At 42.2% G+C, this 20,000-nt stretch overlaps 2 protein-coding genes across 10 annotated transcripts in view; both read left to right on the top strand.

The window, feature by feature from the left end:
- The window catches only part of abl2 (c-abl oncogene 2, non-receptor tyrosine kinase), a 58,699-nt gene extending 46,963 nt beyond the window's left edge, over positions 1–11,736 (top strand). For 2 of the 4 annotated variants that reach the window (XM_079654551.1, XM_079654552.1), the window contains exons 10-12: positions 883–1,053; positions 3,596–3,610; positions 6,749–11,736. In XM_079654551.1, coding sequence (XP_079510677.1) covers positions 883–1,053; positions 3,596–3,610; positions 6,749–8,496 — 1,934 coding nt within the window. In that variant the 3' untranslated portion in view covers positions 8,497–11,736. The remainder of the gene's footprint in view (positions 1–882; positions 1,054–3,595; positions 3,611–6,748) is intronic. The other 2 variants (XM_079654553.1, XM_079654554.1) reach the window with 1 other exon arrangement.
- A 1,378-nt stretch (positions 11,737–13,114) lies between these two features.
- The window catches only part of osbpl9 (oxysterol binding protein-like 9), a 71,889-nt gene continuing 65,003 nt past the window's right edge, over positions 13,115–20,000 (top strand). For 3 of the 6 annotated variants that reach the window (XM_079663464.1, XM_079663465.1, XM_079663466.1), the window contains exons 1-2: positions 13,115–13,273; positions 16,341–16,391. In XM_079663464.1, the coding sequence (XP_079519590.1) occupies positions 13,163–13,273; positions 16,341–16,391 (162 nt within the window). In that variant the 5' untranslated portion in view covers positions 13,115–13,162. The remainder of the gene's footprint in view (positions 13,274–16,340; positions 16,392–20,000) is intronic. The other 3 variants (XM_079663472.1, XM_079663467.1, XM_079663468.1) reach the window with 1 other exon arrangement.

Consider the following 20,000-nt stretch of genomic DNA (forward strand, 5'->3'; position numbering starts at 1 on the left):
CTCCTAACTGAGTGTTTCCTGTCTCCTCTCCTCCTAACTGAGCGTGTTTCCTCTCTCCTCTCCTCTCCTCCTAACTGAGTGTTTCCTCTCTCCTCTCCTCCTGAGTGTTTCCTGTCTCCTCTCCTCCTAACTGAGTGTTTCCTCTCTCCTCTCCTCCTAAGTGAGTGTGTTTCCTCTCTCCTCTCCTCCTAACTAAGTGTTTCCTCTCTCCTCTCCTCCTGAGTGTGCTTCCTCTCTCCTCTCCTCCTAACTGAGTGTTTCCTCTCTCCTCTCCTCCTGAGTGTGTTTCCTCTCTCCTCTCCTCCTAACTGAGTGTGTTTCCTCTCTCCTCTCCTCCTAACTGAGTGTTTCCTCTCTCCTCTCCTCCTGAGTATGTTTCATCTCTCCTCTCCTCCTAACTAAGTGTTTCCTGTCTCCTCTCCTCCTGAGTGTGCTTCCTCTCTCCTCTCCTCCTAACTGAGTGTGTTTCCTCTCTCCTCTCCTCCTAACTGAGTGTTTCCTCTCTCCTCTCCTCCTGAGTGTGTTTCCTCTCTCCTCTTCTCCTAACTGAGTGTTTCCTCTCTCCTCTCCTCCTGAGTGTTTCCTGTCTCCTCTCCTGACTGAGTGTGTTGTGTGTTTCCTCTCTCCTCTCCTCCTACCTGAGTGTTTCCTCTCTCCTCTCCTCCTGAGTGTTTCCTGTCTCCTCTCCTAACTGAGTGTGTTGTGTGTTTCCTCTCTCCTCTCCTCCTAACTAAGTGTTTCCTCTCTCCTCTCCTCCTAACTGAGTGTTTCCTCTCTCCTCTCCTCCTGAGTGTTTCCTGTCTCCTCTCCTAACTGAGTGTGTTGTGTGTTTCCTCTCTCCTCTCCTCCTAACTGAGTGTTTCCTCTCTCCTCTCTCCTCAGAGGTGGCAGAGGAGTTGTGTAAAACCTCCTCTTCTCTCGGGGCTCCTCTCCTTCCCTTCGACACGCCGCTGCTGCCTTCAAAGTCTCGCACGCTGCTGCACAAACACACGGAGAACAAGGAGAACATCGAGGGAGGACTGGAGGGCCGCGTGGACCCCGGCAGCCACTCAGGTACAGCCCCACCCCGCCGCCACGCTCCACTTTTTGATTGTGCAGGTGTTGATCAGAGCGAAGGAGACGTTCAGAGCACGCTGCAGCGGAGGAGAGCCCGGCGGCTGAAGAGGAGGGCCGTCATCTTCCTCAACTTCTGAGAGAAAACACATCTGTCCTGCAGCTAGACAAACATGTTCTACACTACATCGTAGAATAACAGCTGTGTGTTCTATACTACATCGTAGAATAACAGCTGTGTGTTCTGTACTACACCGTAGAATAACAGCTGTGTGTTCTATACTACATCGTAGAATAACAGCTGTGTGTTCTATACTACACCGTAGAATAACAGCTGTGTGTTCTATACTACATCGTAGAATAACAGCTGTGTGTTCTATACTACACCGTAGAATAACAGCTGTGTGTTCTGTACTACACCGTAGAATAACAGCTGTGTGTTCTATACTACATCGTAGAATAACAGCTGTGTGTTCTATACTACACCGTAGAATAACAGCTGTGTGTTCTATACTACATCGTAGAATAACAGCTGTGTGTTCTATACTACACCGTAGAATAACAGCTGTGTGTTCTGTACTACACCGTAGAATAACAGCTGTGTGTTCTATACTACATCGTAGAATAACAGCTGTGTGTTCTATACTACACCGTAGAATAACAGCTGTGTGTTCTATACTACATCGTAGAATAACAGCTGTGTGTTCTATACTACACCGTAGAATAACAGCGTAGAATAACAGCTGTGTGTTCTACACTACACCGTAGAATAACAGCTGTGTGTTCTATACTACACCGTAAAATAACAGCTGTGTGTTCTGTACTACACCGTAGAATAACAGCTGTGTGTTCTATACTACATCGTAGAATAACAGCTGTGTGTTCTATACTACACCGTAGAATAACAGCTGTGTGTTCTATACTACATCGTAGAATAACAGCTGTGTGTTCTATACTACACCGTAGAATAACAGCTGTGTGTTCTGTACTACACCGTAGAATAACAGCTGTGTGTTCTATACTACACCGTAGAATAACAGCTGTGTGTTCTGTACTAATTATTTAGCATGATGCTAATGTCGTTGTTATCTCGCACACATTAAAATATGGTAAAAATGAAAGGAAAAATAACCATTAATAATAAAATAAAATGAATCATTATTATTATTATTATTATTATTATTATGTAATAAAATATATATAAAATCATGATACTAAGTTAGTTAATATAATATAATATGTCTGAATTAAGAAGTACTCAGATATTTACTTAAGTTAAAGTAGCTTTATGCTCATGTCAACTTAAACACATTAAAATATGGTAAAAGGTAAATATGGTAAATATAACCATCAGCCATATGAAATATATGAATTATTATGTAAATAATAATAATAAATAATAATAAATAAATCAATAATAATATATAATACTTTTTATTATAGGGCATTTTTACAGATTCAAAATTAATTGTGAAAATGTACATACAAAATTACTGTTAAAGGTGGGGTTGGTGATTCACTTCAGAAACACTTGTTGTTATATTCCATGGAATGCTCTTAACGTCCCGATAGCAATGAATATATTAAAGGCTTTGACAATAAATATATAAGAAATGTCATCTGAGGAAGCCGTGGTTCTGTAAAAAGCACGACCAATCATCTGAGCCGGCTAAAGTAACTGGATGGCCTACCTGCCTGTCTGCCTTCCTTCTGTGCACAAACTTATCTCGTGCCCTCATTGGTCATGTGCGCGTTCGTGTGTGTTGGGGGAGGGGCTCTGTGAGGAAGTCTGAAGGAAGGGGCAGATTTTTTTCATATACTTTCAAATTCTAGCGTACTCGAGCTGGTTTCTTCATTCTTACCTACCCTACCTTTAATTGTAAAATTGTACATAAGAAATTACAGTTAAAATATGAATCATTCATTCATTCATTGATTTCAACAGATTATCTCAACGTGTCGTAGCTCCACTACAATGAACAAAGACAGCATTTTTTTGACTGCAAGAATTTGCACTTTAGGTCCTTTTATAACAAACCTGTTTCCCATTTCATTATCATTTCTCCAGAATCTGAGTGATCTGCATGTTGCCTGTGTGTTACATTGAAACGTGTTATCTGTGTTGTCAAAACGTGGTCACTAACCCTGTATTACAATTTGCTAACCCCTTTTATTAAATTCCCAAACCATTGTCTGTCTTGTCTCGTTTTAAATTATTGCTTATTTTATATTGTAAATAAAATGTTGTCTCGTGTGTGTTTACATGTGTGTGTAGAGGACGCTCTGACCTGTCCTTTCTCATGCTTTAGTCCATACGTATAAGTGTTCATTTACAGAGGTGAACGGAAGCATCATTGTGTCATACATCCAATCCAAAGTGCATGCAATCACAACGTCACCAAGCACAAGGAAATGCTCATAACTCATCACCAAGTGTGTGTTTCATATTCACAAAATCACAAAAGCTGATACTTACTTTTATTAATGTCTGACTAATATTTCTTTCTTTCTATGCATTTATTTTCACATGCAAACATTGAAGAGAGAACTATATCAAGTAAGGAATACACCCTGAACGATGGTGCCATTACTCCCACAGCATTTAGATTGAATAGGAAGTCATTGGCTAGTTAGCGATGCTCCATTTAGTGCAACACGAGGCCAAACAGCTACTAAACAGCCCTCTCAGTGCTAGGGGTTGGGAACCTTCTGTTTAACCACATAATGAGATGATACTAGTGCAGCTTGTAAATCATTAAATTAGTGTTTGCATGAAACAAATATCAGTCTTAGTGGAGTTTGCTCCAAGACGTGTTCCCTTTTTCCCATGGTGCAAAAGAAAAGTGCATATAAACTTCTTTAAAGAGTCCTCTCCTGCTGATCTTCAGGTGTATATCAGTATGTAGTGTCAATACTTTAAAGAGTCCTCTCCTGCTGATGTTCAGGTGTATATCAGACTACAGACCGATATACACCTGAACATCAGCAGGAGAGGACTCTTTAAAGTAGAGACACTACATACTGATATACACCTGCACATCAGCAGGAGAGGACTCTTTAAAGTAGAGACACTACATACTGATATACACCTGAACATCAGCAGGAGAGGACTCTTTAAAGCAGAGACACTACATACTGATATACAGCTGAACATCAGCAGGAGAGGACTCTTTAAAGTAGAGACACTACATACTGATATACACCTGAACATCAGCAGGAGAGGACTCTTTAAAGTAGAGACACTACATACTGATATACACCTGAACATCAGCAGGAGAGGACTCTTTAAAGACTACAGACTGATATACACCTGAACCTCAGCAGGAGAGGACTCTTTAAAGACACTACATACTGATATACACCTGAACATCAGCAGGAGAGGACTCTTTAAAGACTACAGACTGATATACACCTGAACTTCAGCAGGAGAGGACTCTTTAAAGACACTACATACTGATATACACCTGAACATCAGCAGGAGAGGACTCTTTAAAGTAGAGACACTACATACTCATATACACCGGAACCTCAGCAGGAGAGGACTTTTTAAAGTAGAGACACTACATACTGATATACACCTGAACATCAGCAGGAGAGGACTCTTTAAAGACACTACATACTGATATACACCTGAACATCAGAAAGAGAGGACTCTTTAAAGACACTACATACTGATATACACCTGAACATCAGCAGGAGAGGACTCTTTAAAGTAGAGACACTACAGACTGATATACACCTGAACATCAGAAAGAGAGGACTCTTTAAAGTAGAGACACTACATACTGATATACACCTGAACATCAGCAGGAGAGGACTCTTTAAAGTAGAGACACTACATACTGATATACACCTGAACATCAGCAGGAGAGGACTCTTTAAAGTAGAGACACTACATACTCATATACACCGGAACCTCAGCAGGAGAGGACTTTTTAAAGTAGAGACACTACATACTGATATACACCTGAACATCAGAAAGAGAGGACTCTTTAAAGACACTACATACTGATATACACCTGAACATCAGAAAGAGAGGACTCTTTAAAGACACTACATACTGATATACACCTGAACATCAGCAGGAGAGGACTCTTTAAAGTAGAGACACTACATACTGATATACACCTGAAGATCAGCAGGAGAGGACTCTTTAAATTAAAGACACTACATACTGATATACACCTGAACATCAGCAGGAGAGAACTCTTTAAAGTAGAGACACTACATACTGATATACACCTGAAGATCAGCAGGAGAGGACTCTTTAAAGTAGAGACACTACATACTGATATACAGCTGAACATCAGCAGGAGAGGACTCTTTAAAGTAGAGACACTACATACTGATATACAGCTGAACATCAGCAGGAGAGGACTCTTTAAAGTAGAGACACTACATACTGATATACACCTGAACATCAGCAGGAGAGGACATTTTAAAGTAGAGACACTACATACTGATATACACCTGAACCTCAGCAGGAGAGGACTCTTTAAAGACTACATACTGATATACACCTGAACCTCAGCAGGAGAGGACATTTTAAAGTAGAGACACTACATACTGATATACACCTGAACATCAGCCGGAGAGGACTCTTTAAAGATTACAGACTGATATACACCGGAACATCAGCAGGAGAGGACTCTTTAAAGTAGAGACACTACATACTGATATACACCTGAACATCAGCAGGAGAGGACTCTTTAAAGTAGAGACACTACATACTGATATACACCTGAACATCAGCAGGAGAGGACTTTTTAAAGTAGAGACACTACATTCTGATATACACATGGACATCAGCAGGAGAGGACTTTTTAAAGTAGAGACACTACATACTGATATACACCTGAACATCAGCCGTAGAGGACTCTTTAAAGTAGAGACACTATATACTGATATACACCTGAACATCAGCCGGAGAGGACTCTTTAAAGTAGAGACACTACATACTGATATACACCTGAACATCAGCAGGAGAGGACTCTTTAAAGTAGAGACACTACATACTGATATACACCTGAACATCAGCAGGAGAGGACTTTTTAAAGTAGAGACACTACATACTGATATACACATGGACATCAGCAGGAGAGGACTTTTTAAAGTAGAGACACTACATACTGATATACACCTGAACATCAGCCGTTGAGGACTCTTTAAAGTAGAGACACTACATACTGATATACACCTGAACATCAGCAGGAGAGGACTTTTTAAAGTAGAGACACTACATACTGATATACACCTGAACATCAGCAGGAGAGGACTCTTTAAAGTAGAGACACTACATACTGATATACACCTGAACATCAGCAGGAGAGGACTCTTTAAAGTAGAGACACTACACACTGATATACACCTGAAAGTGAGCAGAATATGTCCTCTTTAAATGTTGTTGCATATTTCCATTTTGATTGGTTAGCTGGCCGGCTCTGTTGTAATTGGTCAACCGCTTAGAGATGTCCCGCCCCTTAGCCTATCACATACAATGTGTTGGAGCGTGAGTGATGTCACTATGTTCCGGAAGTAAACAAAGGAGTCCCAACAAAAGAATAAGAGCTTTTTTTAACATTAATGTCCCCGTAGAGACACTGCATACTGATATGAACCTTCAAAGGATCAGAATGTGTCCTTTTTAAATGTTGTTGTATATTTCTAACCCTCCCTCTCCTCTCTCTCTCTTCAGGCTGGGCTTCTTCTCTCCTGGGGGGGGATAGTCGGTCGGGCAGCTCCCCGGCGTTGCCCCGAAAACAACTTTCCCGAGATAAATCCCCCGCCGGCCTTCTAGACGACGCTCAGGATTTGGGCACCTTCACACGGGACCGAAAGACCGGCTTCTTCAGCTCCTTCATCAAGAAGAAATCCTCCTCCTCCTCCTCGTCTTCCTCCCAGAACCTCCCTACTCCCCCTAAAAGGAGCAGCTCTTTCCGGGAAATGGAGACTCAGCCTCACAAGAAATACGAGCCGACGGCGGACTTTTCGGCGCCTCCTCCTCTCCCCCAATCGGACGGCGGCATCGTGGGGGGGTTCTCCGCCTCCCCCTCCCACTCCCACTCTCACAGCGACCCCCCCCAGCCCCAGTCTCGTTGCTGTGGTGCTGCTTTCGGACAAAAACCCTCATCAGGGGGGGGTTTGGCGGCGCAAGTTAGCACTAGTAGCTGGAGCGGATTGGCGGGTTTTTTCACACCAAGACTCATAAAACGGACTTTAGGGCTTCGGACTGGGAAAACAGCTATTTCTTCATCTGAGGAGGGGGTGGTGGGGACTTTACCAGTTGGGGGGCTTTCCAAACCCTTCCCCAGGTCTAACTCCACCTCCTCCATGTCCGCCGGGTTGCCAGATTTGGAGCGAATGGCTTTGACTTTACCCAGAAACCGAAGTGCAAAACCCCCGCTGGAGAGAACGTCCTCCAGTAGCTCCACGCCGGAGAACGGACGGCAACCGGACGAGGGGACGGCTCAGATCAGAGAGAGACCCAAAGCCAAGATGGTTCCCAGGGCCACGGGGGTGAGGGTACCGGGAGTCGGGGGGGAAGCGGGAGAATCGGACCTTGTAGTGGATCGACAACAACAAAACTGGTCCTCCCCATCTAAGACTTCTTCATCCTCCCCTAAGACTCCTTCTTCCTCCACCTCTAAGACTTCTTCATCCTCCCCTAAGACTCCTTCTTCCTCCACCTCTAAGACTTTATCCTCCTCTCAGACCCACAACCACAAGGTGCCGGTGCTGATCTCCCCCACGCTGAAGCCCCCCGACGTGCACCTGGTGGCTCTGGACTCCCAGGGGAACCGCTTCAAGCTGCTCAGCGAAAACCCCGATCGTCCGCGGCTCGTAAAACCCAAATGTGCTCCTCCTCCGCCTCCTACGCTACGAAGCCAACAGTCGTACAGCGAAACGACGGGGGGGGAGGAGGAGGGGGAGGTGAACGGGGAGAAAGGGATTCGAACCGGGAAAGGAGGAGGACCTATGATGACGACGGGGAGACCTTCAGTGCCGCCGCCTCAGGTTCCTCCCACAAACACTCCTTCAAAAATGGCAAACGGATCCACTCCCTCTTCGTCCTCTAAAGCGGGTTTACGGAGGATTCGACAGCAAGCGGATCGCGGCGTCCCCCCCGAGCGGGTGGGTCGAGAGGCGTTGTTGGAGTGTGCCGATTCGTTGATAGTCGTCCTCCGCGACTCCTCCCCCTCTGACTCCCCCCCCTCCAACAGTGTGGTCCTGGACGCGGGGCTGCAGCTGCTGGACCGATGCTCCGGGTACGTGGACGTCATCCCGCAGATGAGGAACAAATTCGCTTTTCGGGAGGCGGTGGGGAAGCTGGAGGTCAGCCTGCAGGAGCTGAGGGCCTCGGGGGGGGGAGGGGGAGGGGGGGGCACGGTACTGGAGAACCTGCAGGGCTGCGTGAAAGAAATCAGAGACGTGGTGCAGAGGTAACAGCTGTGACATCACTGTGACATCACTGTGACATCACTGTGACATCATGAAAGAATGAAGACTCTTGAAATAAACTGTCTTTTAAGGACCTTGTTCTGGCAAGAAGGTGTCAGGCAGTCTGCGGCGAAATGCAAAAGTCAGGAGGTCCCCAGTTCACATTTGGACAACAAGAATGGAAGAGGGGGGGGGGCTGTGACATCACTGTGACATCACTGTGACATCACTGTGACATCACTGTGACTTCACTGTGACTTCACTGTGACATCACTGTGACATCACTGTGACATCACTGTGACTTCACTGTGACTTCACTGTGACATCACTGTGACATCACTGTGACATCTGTGGTGGAGATGTATCGAGACACACACTAACAAATAATCGTAAACGGGTGAGAAAACCTTGAAGATTCTTGAAATAAGACGGGAGTTTAGGGACTTTATTCAAGAAGGTGTCTGCGGCAAAAGTCCGAAGGTCTGCAGAGGGTCTTATATTCACATTTGAACACTAAGAATAGACGAGGAGGGGCTGTGACATCACTGTGACATCACTGTGACATCACTGTGACATCACTGTGACATCACGCCGGTCGGACTGGTTTCCCCTCCTTTCTTCTGGTTCTTTTTTACAGCTTTTCGGGGACGGGTCTGGACGGTACCTCAGAGAAATCACTCACTCACTGTTTACAACCAACACACACAAAGTACAGGTGGTTTCAGTCCTGCAACGATAAAGCCTCTTCGGTTCACGAATGTCGAGTGTATCAGCTGTTCGGAAAGATCTCAAGTCTGTCTGTTTATCCGTCAGATACTGAGCAAAAGACGTGTTTACTGACAAACCTCAAACAGTGTCGAGTAGAGCTGCAACGATTAAGATCTCAAATATTAAGATTAGTTGCTTTTTTTTCCTGATTTCTATCAAAGTAAAGAGATTAAATCTGGATTTCTGACTGACATGTTCCACTATTCTCTAACATGTTAAACACTAAACAGCTGATCTCAGGCCCTCAGTAGTTGCAGCTCCAAAGGGAATCACTAGTAAGATATTTAGCTCGGTGTCTGGGGATCATCGCAAACCTTTCAAAAGCCATTTTATCCTAAAGTATTGGAAACAAAGTCCATGTGATTTCAAGATGTCGGGGTCTTAATGTGACACCGATTTGCATTTACATTTCATGATCAGTATTTTTAACGAGAGGGACAAATGTGATAAAACCATGAATCTCCCAAAATCTGTTTGTCTTATGGAATAATAACAGACGTGTAAACACAAAGGGATAACAGCTTTAGAGAAGCGTGTAAATAAGCTCAAATGAAACGTTAGAACAGGTTGATCAAATCCACACAGAGACCCCTTTATTCCCCACATGACCTGATGGTGTTTCACAGCATTTGTCTTCAGTGTCCACACGTAAACACGGTGCCGTCTCCGAGAGCATTTCAGTATTGAAGTCCAGTTTGAATGCACAGTAACGTCAGTCTGGTGGGAGCGCAGGAGCAGAACTGGGGCGGTGTTTCTATAAGTGTCCTTCTGACGGACTGATCCAATCCCTGAAGCCTTGTCGTGTCCTCAGTGCCTCGAAATCTTCCACGAAATGAACACTGCCAAGAAACCAGAGACCTGCTACACACACACACACACACACACACACACACACACACACACACACACACACACACACACACACACACATACACACACACACACACACACTGATCTCTCTACCGACGAACTGCAGTATGTCTTCAGCACATTGTACATTATTTTGGTTTTTAAAAAAATAAGAAAAGCTTTTTTTCAGAATGTCTATGTATGAACTTGAATTTTTAAATTATTCCTTTTTTTTCTTTTTATTAAAAAGCACAGAGCTATTTTGAGAGATGTAAATATTGGATTTATTTCATATCCAGGAAACAGGATGTATGTGTGCTCACAGCATATAGAGCGTGTCTGACTGAAGAACACCTGAATATATGAATGTATTATTCTTCCCTTCTGAACCCGGGCGAATGACCATCTGCATGAATCTCTAAAGGTGCCATTTTTTTATTTGTATTATTATTTATTATACTTTTTTTTTTTGTATTGGCCCATACTTCTCATTTTGGTCACACTAAATACTAACGTCCAGAAGCAGTTGCTCTGTTTTTTGAGCACAAATTAAACATTTTCCTTTGCTTTTCACATCTAAATGTACACTGGATACGGCCTCGCTAACAAAACCTAATCTGTAAAAACACTGCAGGTCAGAAACAACATGCTCATGACACTCGATTGACTGCAGAGCAAACGTTGTTTTTCAGTTCATGTCGTGCGTCAGTATTTTAATGTTCAAACAGGTTCCTGTGAGACGAACTGATTTCTATTCGCTGTGATTTTACAGAAACACGGAGAGAAGAAACGCCGTGTGATTTTTATTTGATGATTCTTGGTGCCTTTTTGTGAGCAAATGATTCATGTCTTTCACTGCGAGAGGAACAGGCAATGTTTAAAATCCATCATTAAAAAAACATTCATGTCTTCCATTTTCCATGAGCTTTTCTGTCACTTGGAGGTTGATTACTCAGATGCAAAATTGAAATTTAAAAGTGCATTTGTCTATTAAATTAAGTATGTAGATACTCGGTTGCTACGGTTACTTATTGGAGGTCGTTAATTCTGTTAGTGCAGCAACATCTGGTTGATTTCCCTCTAACAAACATGCACAAAAACACTTTGGAGAAACACCCTGCCGCTTCAGAAACACATTTATTTAAAATTGCTTCTTGATTATTTGTGTAGCATAGTTGTGAGAAGAAAAAAAGCCTTATCAAGTCAAACGTAACCTCCAAAATCAAACGTATTTAAAGAAATACAACAAAGATATTCAATTTGTCAAAAAATCGATTTGTTCTCAATGATTTTTCCACAGATCGTCTCATTGTCAGTCCTCTTCATCGTTGTTGTTGTTATTTATGTCGCCTGTGTTTTCTGTTGTTTTTCTGGAGATCGTGTTCACATCAAACCAAAGGCCACTTCTTCAGCTGTACGAGTGCAATGTAAAGCAACACACACACAATGATGGAATATGTGAATCTAAACAGGGATTTAAAAAAAGCAGAAACGTTAACATTAACTTTTTTATTGTACAAAATATATATTTAGTTTTTTTTTTTATTTAAAGCTCACGTTATATTACTGTGAAGTTTTGCTTATCAGTGTTAAGCCTATTGTAAATAATAAAGATATTGATGAATACTGCTCTGCTATTGGTTCTTCATCTGCTTCTATCAGCGCAATTATAGTCATGATAACACTGACTAGGTATATATATTAATTTATCAAATACATACGTGGCCCCTTAGAATAAGTGTATATTTTTAAACTCGCATAAATGCATTAAATTACATTTCACTTCACTCAATACTGTGGACAATCCCCCCAGGAGCAAATTGGGGTGAAGTGTCTCAGGGACACAACGACATGCTGACTGCAGAGGGGTTTGAACCTGTGATCCCCCTGATCCGAACCCCAGCACACTAGTCCACTGCGCCACACGCCTCCCTAGTATCTATTGCATTTATTTATCTACAATACACTTTATATTACAAACAAGAATACCATTAATTCAATGTTAAATGTATCATGTTTAAGCTCCATCACCATCATTGTTTATTTCCTTATTAATATTGAAAATAACATTAAAATAACATGGATTTAAATGGAGATAATATCGATGATTACAAATCAGTATGAACCTTCTTTTTTTTAATATGGATTATTCAATGATTTCCTCATCACTTTTGCTTAAGTATTAAACACTTTACTTAATTAAGATACATTGAAATCATGACAAAAAAATATAAGAAAAATAAATGTTATTAAGTATAGAAAAGTTTACGTTATTCAAGGAATTCTTTCAAGCTTAATCACCCATACAAATCCAATGAAATTCTGGGTTAAGTTTAAACAATTTACCATAAATAACCAGCAAGATTACCATTAAATTAAGTTTAAATGTATCATGTAGCTCCAGCACCATCACCGTCTCTCCACGCCTTGTTATCCTGTAATTGGGGATTTTTTTGTTTGACATTTTATTATAATCAATACAATCACTAACTCAAATAGAATGGACTTATAATGAAATAATAATGACAACATAAAGCAAAGAAAAAAAAGCTCCATCATCATCACCGACTGCCCCCTGCTGGTAACACCCCCCCGTTCCCCGGCAACATTCCCCTCCTCTCCCCGGCTCCTCCCCGCCTGACATTTCATTATAATCAATACACTCACTAACTCAAACAGAATGGACTTATAATGAAATAATGACAATATAAAGGAAAAAGCAAAAAAAAAGCTCCAGCATCATCACCGACTCCCCCGACTGCCCACTGCCGGAAACACCCCCCCGCCGTTCCCCGGCAACATTCCCCTCCTCTCCCCGGCTCCTCCCCTCCTTGTTTTGGGGGATTCTTTTGTTTTACATTTAATTATTATCAATACACTCTCTAACTCAAACATAATTGACTTACATTGAAATAATGGTGACAATATAATTAGAAAAAAGCTCCAGGACCATCACCGGCTGCCCCCTGCCGGTATCAACCCCCCCGTTCCCCGGGCACTGCTCCCCCCTCCCCCCTCTCTTATCCGGCTCCTCCCAGCTCCTCCTGTTGTAAAGATGGCGTCCATCATGGAGGGGCCGCTCAGCAAGTGGACAAACGTGATGAAGGGATGGCAGTACCGCTGGTTCGTGCTGGACTACAACGCCGGATTACTGTCCTACTACACGGTCAGTTCACAGGGTTCTAAGCGCTGATTTTATCCCTTATGGAGGTTTTTAGAGCAACTTGTTACTGGCTGTCAGACAGGATAAGGGCCTTGTGTTTGTCAGAAGTCTCAGCTGGCAGCGAGAGGCGGGGCTCCGTGATGACGGATCCGTGTGTCAGCCAATAGAAACGCTCCCTGCAAACCAACTGACCAATAGAGTGGCAGTATTCTTCCCCACACTTACGCTAATGTAGCTAGCTATCAAGGCTAGACAACACCCACTCGGCTAAACGTTATTGTGAGTAGTTAACAGAATAAAGCGATACAAATACATCGTTTTATAATTTTTAGGGACATTGTTTGTCTTTGGGAGTTATACTGGAGTCTCGTCACTCCCTGGTTTGTTCGCTAAATAGATAATAAGACACTGCGGGAGGAGACAGTGGCTGTCAGTTAGATTTTTGATAAATCCAACGTCAACAGAATAGATTTACTCAATTATACTGAACTTAAGTACAATTTAGAGTTTCTTGTACTTTACTTGAGCAATTCCATGTTCTGCTTCTTTGTACTTCTATTCCTCTACAGTTCAGAGGTAAATGGTGTACTCTTACTCCACTACATGTATTTAATAGTTTAGTTGCAGTATACAAAGTCATTCAAACTAGCTGCACCTTTACCAGCTTTGAGAACACTTTAATGATCAATCATTATAAAACATATCATATCTATTATTCTGAAATGGACCAATCTGCACAATGACTACTTTTACTGTCACTACTTTCACTATATTTTGATGAGAATACTTTTCTACTTTCACTTGAGGAACATTTTGAATGCAGGACTTTTACTGTAACAGAGTATTCCTTCACTCTGTTACTTCTACTTTACTCAAGTACAAGACCTGAGTACTTCTACTTTTACTCAAGTACAAGATCTGAGTACTTCTACTTTTACTCAAGTACAAGATCTGAGTACTTCTCCCACCTCTGAATATACCGTCAGTGTACTCTGATTAAAGTCAAGAGCAATGCGGACAATAAACTGTCACTTCTATTTGACAAATAACTTTTAAGAAAAACATAGAGCTGTCTGTTCCTCTAAACAAGTTGACTGAGACGTCAAAGCATTCATTTATCTTATTTAACTGTAGACACTGCAGTAACTCTACAGTTGTTCTCTCACAACAACAACAGCAAATCCTCTTAAACCATCTTTTAATTACATGTTTAAGACACGGTTATTTGTCTCTGATTAGGTCTACAACTTCAGTCATTACATCACTTGACTAAAGTCCAAATACCCATAAAGGGTTAATGAAGCTGCAGATTGTCCTTCAAACCGTCAGGGAGGAAATGAGGCTGGACTCATTTAATCAAGGGATCTCAGTCTTGAAATAGTTGCAGTCATAAGTTTGAAATGGATTTGAACATGTTCTGCTTAAAGTCTGTAGGTCAACCCTTTGAGAGACTACACACTTTAACAGACCTGAATCACACACTGTGGCTTGTCAGGAACGTTGTATCTGATGCCAGCCTGAACATGTCCTGAAAAGTGAATAGGAAAATTCAATAATACAGAGTCTCTCTTATCAATGTCAGACCATTGCACTCTTTTGTACACCAGTTAATCCTTAAATGAAATACAACGGTCCTGAAGATGTTCTCTTCAGTGACTGTAATGTTAGATTAAATCTCTGTTCCCTCGTTTTTGTATTAAATGTGTCCTTGTTGATATTACACATAACGCTGCTGTTATGCAGGAGAAATGTCCGACTTCATTTGACGATAAAGTGTTATTGCATCGTGAGAATAAAGCTCCCGTAACTGTATTCATGCTCAATCGATTAGTGATTATGTTCCAGAAGTAAACAAAGGAGTCAAATGGAGGCGTTTCAGGCAGGGGAAACCCAGGGTGTTTCAACGTCGAGGAAAGCTGCTCCAGAGCCACTATTTCAAGCATACTACGTCATCGAGTGCCGCCGAAGGACTGTTCCAATGTCCAGCATGCTTGGAATTCTACCGAGCCCGGCGTACTTCGTTTGGAATGCCAGGAAGTATTCTTGCCTCGCTTCTGAAGCAAGTGACTCGGAAGACATGTGCTACCAAGCAAGCGTACTCGAGATTGAGAAACACCCACAGGGACTTTGCAGACCGTTCACATGCATTGAAACCTATAGAACACACTACAGGAAAGGGAACACCACAACTAGGGATGTCCCGATCACCTTTTTTTGCTCCCGATCCGATTCCGATCATTTGATTTTGACAATTTGCCGATACCGATTTTTCCCGGTCCGATCTTTATGCAATGCATTAAGAGAAAAAAAAGCATTCAAGTTGTCCCTTAAGGTTATTTTTTTATTTAAATTGGATATTCTATCCAACATGGATATAGCTTCTTTCTTTCACAGCAGCATTGGATCAGTTCAGTTGTGCAGCATTGGATCAAAACAAAATAAAGCTTTCAGTACTCGTTAGCTTACTGCTACAATTAGACACTGCGCCCACTCTGTTTCCAGATTTGAGAGAAATAAGCAGGTCTATGAAAACAAGTCCCAAAGAAGCAACACATACATGATGTTCTGTCATTTGAAACCAAAACTAAGGCCTCAGGATGACTTTAAGACTTGAACATGGTCATTTTTGTTTTGTAACATTGAATAATCTTTTTTTTTAAAGTATTAAAAAAAGAATCCCGATCCCCGATTTTTTTCTCCCGATTCCGATCTTTTGAAAATCGCGTGATCGGATCGGGACATCTCTAAACACAATAGCGCCTCTTTAAATTCAAGTGAAATGACTTCACTCACATGTGTGTGCAATGCAATGTAATGTGTCTTCATCCAGTATCTAATATCCTCTCTTTGCTTTACCATCATCCGGTTTCTAAATCCCTGCTACGTTCAAATACAGACCTGAGAGTTTCCTCTGTTAACGCTTATTAAGAAAGTAGACATGTTGGATGATATTGCTCGTGGATATTGCTAATGTTAGTACATACACTACAGCCTTGACGTTGTATTTTAAGCGCTGTTGTTCCTGAAAACTGACTATTAATCCCTGATCTGTTCTGTGTTTGATTTCCAGTCAAAGGATAAGATGATGCGAGGATCCAGAAGAGGCTGCGTGCGTCTCAGGGTGAGTTCCTCAGGATAAACCCTGTCCTCTTCATATTCAATATTTCTCTCTGATAAACTAAAAACATACTTTACAGGGGTGTCCAAAATACAGCCTTTAAACATATATTACGCGGCTTAGTGGAATACTCGATTGTGATTGGTCAAATCAGAACATGTGACACGCTGTCGAGGACTATAATGACCGTTGCTAAGGAGGATCGATGGAGAGAAAGGAAAAGAGGGTAAAAGACCGAGTGCTGGACGTCAAATAAATGAACAGAAGAAGGCAGAGAGGAAGTACACACTAACAGGAACACGGTATGGGCTCTGTAGTGTTTAAGGACTTGTTAGTGGATCAGAAACTGTGAACAGAGTTGGACAGTTACAGAAGACCTCGATTAGTGCTGCTATAAAGTTGTTGTTGTTGCATTTCCAGCCGTTGGTGTGCCGCGGAACGGAGCTTTTTTTTTTCTGAGCGGAAGAAATACGATAATTTTTTAGTCATTAAAATCATTACAATTAATATTGGGAGTCGAGTGGAAAGTTTGTTTAGTGTCTGGCCGTCTAATAAGCGGGATAATGTTCAGTGAGGCGGTGGCTGATCAATATCCCTCCGCCTCGCGCCGAGTCTGGTCGGGCTCCAATCAGAATCGAGTATTCAACTAACCCGTGTAGTAGTATTCATGTGGTGATCAGCCCACTTATAAATCAATGCAGTAAATTAAAGTGGAAAACACTTTCTGACAAGTCTTGGTTGGTTAAAACAAAGCCCATTACCTTATTGCCATGACAACCTTGAAATAGACCCTCCATATTTCCCCTTATTATGAGCTATCTGAGGCTTCTGTCTTAAGGAATGAGCTGTAAGCAAGATACCTGAAACCCTATGGAGAGCTGTGATGTTTCTGAGAGCACATTCAAGTATCAAGCATCATTTAACTGACTTATAACGTAACTTATGAGGCAATATACCTCTCCTCTAGAGAGTGACCCAGCCCTTTGTATGTCTTTCTGTGTGAAACAGTTTGCACGCCCTTGGTCTACATGTCGGTTCAGTCGCTTTCCTGCTTTTCCAGATATTTGCAATACTTGTCGGTTTAGGTCACTGTTTGTGATACTAAGTTATGAGGGGAAAGTATAGTTTGCATTTTGTACCAACTTGTCATTGCATCATATCAAGCATGAGTTGTTAAAATAAATGTTGTGCAACGTGCAGAACAACACAGGATGTCCTGGTCCATTTCATATGTCTGAATACTTAAAGGCTGGTTCACTATAGCAGTATAATGCAATTTCTATCTGATATAAGAAATGCAAAAATGATGATGTATTTTAACAGATATCAATATTATACTTTTTAGCTCAAAGACATGTCCCCTAACATTGAGCTTTAAACACTCAGTGATGTCCACTAGATGGCAGCAGTTTCCTTACGATATATATATTATATATTTATAGGGCTTTTTTCATCATAAATCATTATAAACACACACAAATGCTCACACCAAGGATACACAAAGTCAAAACTGATTAGAAAACTAAAAAATGACTTCAATTATATCAATATTTTTGTCAAATACAGAATTGTTTTGTATTGCTTTCTGGGTGAACACTGAGGAGATGCAGTAGGTTTTCTAGGTACTGAGTCCTCATAAGTACTCAGATCATTTGCTCTATTTTCTCAAATATAAGGTGTTGTATCTGTCTAGACTCTAGAAGCCAATAAAGCACCTGACCTAAAGAGGAGGATTACATACATTTATGTTTGATTGAGACTTTTACTCCTCATTTTAATTAATTCCCAACTCCATACTAAAGGTGGCTAATGTTGGGCTATAAACTAAAGGAACTACAGCACGGTCACATGACTTCACGTCACCACCGCTAAGCTAAAGGAGGCTAATGTTGGGCTATAAAGGAACTACAGCACGGTCACATGACTTCACGTCTCCACCGCTAAGCTAAAGGTGGCTAATGTTGGGCTATAAACTAAAGGAACTACAGCGTGGTCATATGACTCCACGTCACCACCGCTAAGCTAAAGGAGGCTAATGTTGGGCTATAAAGGAACTACAGCACGGTCACATGACTTCACGTCACCACCGCTAAGCTAAAGGAGGTTAATGTTGGGCTATAAAGGAACTACAGCACGGTCACATGACTTCACGTCACCACCGCTAAGCTAAAGGAGGTTAATGTTGGGCTATAAAGGAACTACAGCACGGTCACATGACTTCAGATCACCACCGCTAAGCTAAAGGAGGCTAATGTTGGGCTATAAAGGAACTACAGCACGGTCACATGACTTCAGATCACCACCGCTAAGCTAAAGGAGGCTAATGTTGGGCTATAAAGGAACTACAGCACGGTCACATGACTTCACGTCACCACCGCTAAGCCAAATTAGGCTAATGTTGGGCTATAAAGGAACTACAGCACGGTCACATGACTTCACATCACCAACGCTAAGCTAAAGGAGGCTAATGTTGGGCTATCAAGGAACTACAGCACGGTCACATGACTTCACGTCACCACCGCTAAGCCAAATTAGGCTAATGTTGGGCTATAAAGGAACTACAGCACGGTCACATGACTTCACATCACCAACGCTAAGCTAAAGGAGGCTAATGTTGGGCTATCAAGGAACTACAGCACGGTCACATGACTTCACATCACCAACGCTAAGCTAAAGGAGGCTAATGTTATGCTATAAAGGAACTACAGCACGGTCACATGACTTCACATCACCACCGCTAAGCTAAAGGTGGCTAATGTTGGGCTATAAAGGAACTACAGCACGGTCACATGACTTCACATCACCACCGCTAAGCTAAAGGTGGCTAATGTTGGGCTATAAAGGAACTACAGCACGGTCACATGACTTCACATCACCACCGCTAAGCTAAAGGAGGCTAATGTTGAGCTATAAAGGAACTACAGCACGGTCACATGACTTCACGTCACCACCGCTAAGCTAAAGGAGGCTAATGTTTGGCTATAAAGGAACTACAGCACGGTCACATGACTTCACGTCACCACCGCTAAGCTAAAGGAGGCTAATGTTGGGCTATAAAGGAACTACAGCACGGTCACATGACTTCACGTCACCACCGCTAAGCTAAAGGAGGCTAATGTTGGGCTATAAAGGAACTACAGCACGGTCACATGACTTCACGTCACCACCGCTAAGCTAAAGGAGGCTAATGTTGGGCTATAAAGGAACTACAGCACGGTCACATGACTTCACGTCACCACCGCTAAGCTAAAGGAGGCTAATGTTGGGCTATAAAGGAACTACAGCACGGTCACATGACTTCAGATCACCACCGCTAAGCTAAAGGTGGCTAATGTTGGGCTATAAAGGAACTACAGCACGGTCACATGACTTCAGATCACCACCGCTAAGCTAAAGGTGGCTAATGTAGGGCTATAAAGGAACTACAGCACGGTCACATGACTTCACGTCACCACCACTAAGCTAAAGGTGGCTAATGTTGGGCTATAAAGGAACTACAGCACGGTCACATGACTTCAGATCACCACCGCTAAGCTAAAGGAGGCTAATGTTGGGCTATAAAGGAACTACAGCACGGTCACATGACTTCACGTCACCACCGCTAAGCTAAAG

This window comes from Notothenia rossii (assembly GCF_949606895.1).
Source record: "Notothenia rossii genome assembly, chromosome: 1".
Taxonomy (NCBI): Eukaryota; Metazoa; Chordata; class Actinopteri; order Perciformes; family Nototheniidae; genus Notothenia; species Notothenia rossii.